This window comes from Nestor notabilis, unplaced genomic scaffold, assembly GCF_000696875.1.
Source record: "Nestor notabilis isolate BGI_N333 unplaced genomic scaffold, ASM69687v1 scaffold19427, whole genome shotgun sequence".
NCBI classification, from domain to species: Eukaryota; Metazoa; Chordata; class Aves; order Psittaciformes; family Psittacidae; genus Nestor; species Nestor notabilis.
Genome location: NW_009935369.1, coordinates 5,252 through 13,449, shown reverse-complemented (window position 1 = coordinate 13,449; position 8,198 = coordinate 5,252). Strand labels below are relative to the sequence as shown.

At 37.4% G+C, this 8,198-nt stretch overlaps 1 protein-coding gene across 1 annotated transcript in view; it reads left to right on the top strand.

Annotated features, from left to right (window-relative positions):
- RANBP3L (RAN binding protein 3-like) overlaps positions 1-6,959 on the top strand; it is a gene marked incomplete at its 5' end in the record, with an annotated part of 20,351 nt that extends 13,392 nt beyond the window's left edge. Inside the window, 2 exons of the mRNA XM_010017820.1 lie at positions 1,298-1,484; positions 6,916-6,959. Coding sequence (XP_010016122.1) covers positions 1,298-1,484; positions 6,916-6,959 — 231 coding nt within the window. The remainder of the gene's footprint in view (positions 1-1,297; positions 1,485-6,915) is intronic.
- Positions 6,960-8,198: the final 1,239 nt, after the last annotated feature.

Below are 8,198 nucleotides of genomic sequence, written 5' to 3'. Positions count from 1 at the left end.
GAATTGTTGCTGTCAGTCTAGGTAGCACAGAAGGCAACCCAAATCTACTGCTGCTTCCCAATTCAGATAGCTTTTCCACCTGTACACCCTGCAACATGCCATTCCAACCAAAACAAGATGTATTTCTTCCTATTGCCAAGTGGTACAGATAGAAATTACTGCACATGATGCACAAAACAGGGCTACAGAAGACCATATGCATTCAGTTACCCTCTGGTAGATGACCTGCTGAATGTAATGATGAACATAAGTTCACTACTGGTACTTCTGACAGTGCCCAAATGCAGTACTTTTAGGAAGCACAGGCAAGCATGTGTTACGGATGTGAGAGCATGCAGCTCTGTTGTTTCCTTTGCTATTTTATGAAATGATTGTCCCTGAATTTTTCTAATTATTTTTTTAAACTTTTATTACTATATTTTTGGCTTGTTGTTTTTTGGTTCTTGGGGTTAGTTTTTTAGAGTTTGCTGAGACAGCAAATGCTAGTTCTTACTCATTCTGTGAAGAAGCACTTTCTTTTATGCTGATCCTCTACTGCTGTCATTAACATACTCTAGTGCACTTACTGTGTGCTCTGATGAACAGCCATAGCATATTGTGTACCACTTTTGAAAACCTTAGCTAGATAGCCTTCTCATCCTTTTCTTCATCCTGAAGTCTCAACTCTTCATGAGGAGCTGCACCACATGCTTGATTATTTTTCATGCCTTTCTCTTTACTTTCTTTAATCGTACTATATCTTTGAGATATGATGACCAGAACAGAACACAGTACTCAGGACATGATTGCTCAAAGGTTTTACGTACTGGCAAAGTGTGGCCTTGTCTAGAGTTCTCAATACCTGACTTGATGATGCTCATCTCCTGCTCAACAATAGCAGCAGAATTCATGGTATCTTTAAATTTTATAATCACAAATATTTTTTCTTTGTAGTTAGTATTTAAAATTCCTATTTATTCTGTAAAACAAAATGCAAGTGCTTTCTTACTTCTAGAAACATATTCCAGAAATGGAGCTACTCTTCAGGGGAAATAATTTTTACGGTTGTTTCTTGTAACTATAGAGAAAATCATCAACAGCTATATATTATGAAACACAACCACTTAAAGAAATTCAACATTATTTGTATTTAATTCTATTTTCTGAAGTAAACGTGAATCTTAAATGGATTGTTTTGATTTAAAAGGACAAAATACAGCTCTTCCATTACTTTTGAAAATTTCTCAGTCAGCTTCTCTGTGAAAAAATGAGATTTTTTTTCTATTGGTTTGGTCTGTGTGCATTTTGTGTTCTGCAGGCAAGCTCAAAAGACGCTGGATACCTGTATGCAGCAATTCATCACCGCCTTGTGGCACTGCGAAGCTCTGCTGAGCAAGAGCCAGATGCTTATCAAATAGACACAGAGTCAGAAACTGCCTTTCAGCCATTAAACAGTGATGATGAAGATGATGAAAAAGCAACTCAAGTGAGCAGCAATGGATCTGGTAAGCAGAATTTTTCCCAGGAACACTGTAATCCTTTCAGGATATTTTCTTGTGAGCAATGAAAATTGGTTTGGTTTGGTTTGGTTTTTTTCACACTGACTGTAACTTTCATTCGTTACAGATACCATTTTTCAGGTAGAAGAGGGTAATTCCTTTTAGTATTTTGACTTCCTACTGCTAAAATGCAAGGCTTTGCCAGATCAGTTATCCACACATCTTTATAGCAGTGGAATACTTTTGAGAAAAGGATAAGGGTTAAGAAATTTTACAATTGTCAAGCTTTACTTAAAGAATGCTAAAGGATTCTTCAGTATCTATCAGTAAAAATTACTAGAGGTATTGAGATACTAGTTGTTCCTTGAGTAGGTGAAAGTTGAGACCATTAACGTCAGCACTTAGGTTGTTACTAATGGCTTGAAGCATAACAAGTTTACTAAGGTATTTATTATGCAATGGTTAATTTAAAATACAGATTCTTAATCTGCTGGAACAACTACCTCACTAGGAAATTTGCAGGTAAAGATTTACACACCAGTTTTGTCAGCTTTCTTCAACATAGAAAAATGTAAGCTCCTCAAATGGAAAAATGCAACTAAAACAAGATATAAGAGCAAGCTGCTGACTTCATCCTTCTCTAGAAGTTGTTAATACAGCTCACAAGGCTTGGGTCACATTTGGAGAAAGGAAGGCAGAAACAGCTGTCAGACTTAAAAGCTCTTCTATCTCAATAAAAGACAAGTCACATTTCTGGAGCAGATTCACTTGCTTGTGCCAGACTGCCACAGTGAATGCAGGAGCTGCCAGTTATGCTTGGTTTTGTAATAGAAGGACTACAGAAGGCATGTTGAGTTGTTGCTCATAGCATTAGTTTCCCTCTGCAACTGAGAAACATACTGTCCTTGTATCATAAACCCTTCCTTTTAACAACTATTCAACGAGAATCAAGTCATGTACAAGTAACAGCCACAAGTGACTGTTTCCTTAAAACAAGTAATTTTTTTTCCTCTATAGGCAAATAGATTGCAGTTTACAGTGCTTGTTCTCATTATTAGTTGTTGTTTAACTAAATTTCAGTAGCATCCACTGTTCTTAACAAAGCACAATGGTCTTATACAATATTTTCTCACAAATACTTTTTTCCTGTTTAGGAAATGGGAGAATTGTTAGTACTGAGAAGTCACTGGATTGCTCGCAGAAAATCAAACATTACCTCTGTAATTCCTAAATAGTGTCTGTTGACTTTTACAAAGAGTTTCTGGTAACTTGAAAACTGAATAGAGCTTGATACCTTTCCAGAATTAGTGATGATAAAAACCTTTTGTTCTTTTAGGGAGGGGGGAAAAAAAAGGGGGAAAGGGGAAAAGGTGATGTCAAAGCAGTGTAGGAGCACATATTTACAAGTTAAATATTTATTTTGATTTGCAGAGACTCTGATACAAATATTCAGATGGCAGTGAACAAACAGATTCTGAGATAGGAGTGTCAGGTGCTGTTTGTTCTTGACCTTTTAGTTTAAGCATCTGTCCTTCATTTATGCCCATTACTGACAGCAGTTCTAACAATCTCTTTCAAGTGTGTTTTCGATGACTTCTAACATTTACTGCTTATCTTAATGTTGTTGATTATTCTCAGAGCCAGAAGGTTGTAATTTTGCATACATTTCAGTTACTCGTATCCAAGTCTCACCTTACCCAGACATTAACATCTTACACATGCTTGTCCCTGGAACTCCCATTTCCAAAACAGGAAGGAAAATAAACCCCATAGGTTTCGAACAGGGTGAGGTCAACTTTAAATACCAGCACAGAAATATCCACTTGGATGCAAGAGGTCAGATACTGCTTCACTTTCATGCTCCCATTTTCATTGAAGGATGTGTGTGAATAAGTCATCTTCTTTTTACTGATGTAACTCAGTTTCAGAGATTACCTCTCGTTAACACTACATAAATGCTAAGAAGTGTAACTTCTCAGTGACTTACACTTGTTTCATTACAAGAAATACAAGACAGTATGTCTGCATTTTATTTCATTCCATCCTGTTTTGTCTCAAAAAAACCTCAAAAACTAAAAAAACCGGCCGTTTCTTTTCTTAATATGAGCAATTTCCTTCTTGTTAAACTGAACTAACACAGTCCCTAGGTTATGCTGTGCATTTCATAACAGTGTAAAAGACATGAAAAATTGGGTAAGAATTATCTTTAGTGCTAAAGGCTGAAGAAAAAAGCAAATACAGTATGCAAAATAAGTGAAGCATTACAAACATTAAAGTGATTCTGTATGTTTGCAAGACATTTCTGTAAGATTTTTTACACAGAATTCTTCACCAAAGCATCCACAGGATGTTAATCCTGTATAAGAACAGTGTGCAAGGTAGTAGAGATACTTCTGCCATTTTATAAACTCAGTATAGACATTTATTCCCTTAAATTTTTAATTGAATTGCTTTACTTTGAAGTAGATTATTAATTTCTCAAAGTCCATAGAGAATAAGTTGCTGTACATGATATTTTTATCGAATCATATTTCACCAGTTACAACTATTTTCACCCACAAATGGCTCTGTAAATCTGACTGGAAAGAAATAGAACAATTCATCTTCAAACATTTTGAGAGTGGATGGGATCCATAACTCTCTGTGAAGTTGTGCTGGGTTCAGCTGTTAACAGTTATTTTTCTCCTTCTTAGTAGGAGGACATATTTATCTTTTCCCACTGACTACAAAGTGAACTAAGGAGATTAATCTACATTTGACAGCAAACTTCTAGGCTGACCAAAGTCAAACAAATCTCTTCTTCATTTTTTCATTGCTAATTCATTTCTCTGCTAAGTATTGTAACTGTATTTGCCTCCAGTTGTCTTTGTAGTAAGTAGCTGAAGACAGATCAGCAGAATTCTTCATTACATATATGGAAATTTCTCTTACTAAATAATTTAACAAAAAAACCCAGTGAAAAATGCTGATATGACAGCATGTGAATGATGGGACCGAGAGTGCGCCCTCCTGAGGGAAAGGCCACTGACCTCAGCTGCATGGCTCTCCCGTTTCATTTTTTTCTCCTTGGACTTGCAAACTTTACATTCTTTGCTGTGTGGTAGATCTGCTTGTAGAAACAGAACAGAGAATTACCCTTAGCCAGGCTTATAGAATAGCCTAGTAAAGAAGCATGGTCTTCTGGTAGGCAATGAGCTATACCCGACCGCTGTGGATGAAGAGGATGTAGCACCCTATGGGTCTATGTCTGGGCATGTTCTCCAATGACTAACATGCCAAAGTACTGCCACTATCTCCTCTTGCTTTGCTAATAGATCTGAACCATTGATTTGGGGCTTTCCTATACGTTGGCAGACCTGTGTCACGTATCTGTGCAGACACAAGTTCTGACTCCTGTTTTTTAAGCACCTTGACTACAGACAGTTACAAATTCAGCACGTAGGAGTACTGAGTTGCACTGCTAATATGTGTAAGTTCCAGATAGTTATTGGATATGCAGCTCTCTAACACAGACACTGTGTAGGGTGCCCATCTCTTTCCACTGGAAGCACAAATTAAGTACCTCTGTAAGCCTCAAAAAATCATCCTGACAGAACATGGATCTTGAGCCCTAACACCTAAGCTTGCCATTGGTAGCAGCTGATCAGAAGTCACTACGTAGACCCTTAAGTGACTAAGATGTCTCTTGAAATGTTACTCCTTGCTTCTGACACTTCTAAGAGATCTTCCATGTTTTCTTCATAGCCATAAGGAGATTCTGTCCTTGCTCCAAAGGAATGTATGTTTTTTACATTTAGAAGTAAGTCCACCATGGTCATCAGAAATAGTAGAAAGTCCTTGAAGTGCTGTCTGTAACCCTGCTAGTATTTAGAAAAAACTGTTACTCCTTGAGAGACACAAGGCATTTCTTTCACAGGGGAGTGTGAAATGCCAGTCACAGTAGTAGAATAGCATGGGGCTGTAAGTAGTATGGTTCCCTTTTCTGATTTTGCAGGAAGTTATTTGTACCCCTGAGGGGAAACAGAAGCTGGAAAAGTAGATGTGAGGGACAAGGATGACAGTGTCACAAGGCAAAGGAAAGTTTTCTGCATTATTCCTTATACTGCACCTTATCAGTGACTCTCTTAAATCCTCTCCTAACTTCATCCTGTTTGAGGGATCTTCTCTTTTGATTGAGATGCCCTTTCCTTCCTGGCATGGAATTTTCTTTTAGAAGCTATTAGGGTGAATTCAAAGATACTGCAGTCTAGAATTAGGTAAGCCTCAAGAGGTATCTCCATATGTAGCCATAGACCTAGAGAGAAGACCAAACTGTGCCAAGATACAGTGTGTCCCATATGAGGCCACCAAGAATTGCGTGGATTTTGGAGACTACTGGTATTGAGAACCACACAGTGTATCACAGAAGTGCAACTTTTGTTTCATTTTAGAAACCTCTTCTAGTCCACCATGCACGTACCTCCCCTGTGGGTCTCATTAGGACTCTCATCTGTTGGTGTATGTCAAGATTTAAAATGTTACAAAAGCTTTTTTTAAGTAAAAAACTTTTAAAGTTCTTAAAGAAACTACTGTTCAGCAACACCACAGGAACACCTGAAAAGCCACTATTTTTGTTTGAGGTTTCTTGTTAATTAAATTCTTCTCAACCATTAAGGATTCCACTGATTAATTCTAACACCTACCTGATAGGGATTAAAACTGAGGAAAACTTAAGAATTTAAGTCTTTGTTGGAGTCCAAGTTTCTGTATTCTTTCCAAGAGATGCCAGTAACTTCTAAAGCAGAGAAGAAAAGACAACTCTGTGACTGACTTTAAATGCTGATGTATAAGAAAAGAGGTGGGGGAAATAAAATGTAGTATTCTGACAAATGCAAGGCCTTTTATTTCACCTGTTAGAGCTTCAAAACCTTTAGTAAGTATTTAGTGGTGGCCAGATGGTAGCAGCAATTTTTAAACAGATACTGTGTTAGTGATATTTTGTGTCTGGCATTAGTCAGCTGTGTCTACTTTCTGCAGATGACTCAAATCATAACGATTACACACAAAGCCACCCCTCCGTACTTTATCATGACCAATGAGTTGTTTGAAGATACGTAGGATTTCTCACAGTTTACTGAGCATCTCTTACCAAGTGTTCAGACAGTGTTCCCCTTATAAAGTGAGACTGTTTGAATCCCAGGCACATTGTCTGATCTAGACATCTGAATCCTTAGTCTTTATGTGCCTGTCTTTATTGACATGGGGGGTCACAGGCTTCATTCACTATTCACATGCTCAAATATTTGGGAATAATCCTGCGTTATCTAGTTACATGTTTACCTAAACCAGGAACTGATCCTATCCAAACTTTAACCTACTGCTTCAGTATTATGAAATGCCAGATTGTTTCAACATGAGTATGCTCAAATAAGCAATATTGTTTAATATTCTTTTTCAGATCATTCTAGATGGAACCACAGGCAGTCAGTAGCCTGCTCATGACACCTAGCAGAATATACAACAGCACAGCTGAGAACTCTTCTTCCCAAAATGTCTAAACCGATTCATTAGTCCCTGGAGGGACAAAATCAAATGCATTTTGCCTATGACTTTTAATCAAAGATTAATTTTAGGGACAGCTGAAGTTTAATACATTGAGAAAGAACTTGAGATGCACTTTTGGGGATTCCAGTCAGCTGGCTTTGCACTGAGATGGGAATGACACAATGGCTTCCAATACTGAAGAAATGTTACAAAGGCTTCAGGTTTTAGAATTAGATATATTTAGATGCATTATTAAAGTAGGGAATTTTATAGAGAATAAAAGATTTATTCATCATATTGATGGATAAAACCATACAATGATAAACTAATAATACATGTGAAGAGCTTTTCATCTTTATTTAAGAGATAGAGTTGAAGAGCTTTAAACTGGGCTTCTCTGCAGACATCTATTTAAAACTGAGTGGCAATGTTCAGCATCCTGTCTGTAGTACATCAAGCAGAACTGTGAGTGGCAGTTTAGCATGGCCAAGGCCTATAGAAACCAGCTTTCATAAAACTAGGGGTTTTTTCCTGTTTGTTTTGAAAATATCCAGAGTTGTATACTGGTTGTAGGATTTTCTTGTAGGGCAAAGAACCACGGTCTGCCTTTACAGCAGTAAACACCAGGAGAATTCACCACGGAACTGCAAACCAGGTCTAGGGGGCGTATGAGCTTTAAAAACTAAAAGTGTATCTGCTTGTGCTCATGAACACCTTTTCAGTTGCACTGAAAAGCAATTGCACTGTTAATTGTCCATTTGATACACACAAATAAATGCATACACAGTATAGCTGGATATCGGCATAAAAATTTCTCTTAAACGTGCGAGACTACCTGAGATTACTTTTGCCTTAGCTGTAGCTAACCCTAAACAGTGTCATTCCTTGAAATACATGAATGTTACATATCCTGATGTATGCACTAATCCCAGCAGTGCCAAAGACCTGCTCACTCTATAAAAGGGATTGCACAAACTACTGCCTAACCATTTTCATGAGGAATTAGGAAAATTAATTCTCTCTAATGCCACCCGTAAATTAAGACTTTCCAGATCATTCGTAAGCCTGTGCACAGTACAGATGCACACACCATTTATGCCGTATTGTCTATTCGTTCTGTCAAAAGATAAAGAAAGTATGTCTTTAATAATTTTGCTGCCATTCTCTGCTGTCTTATGTGCTGTTGGTTACCAAATA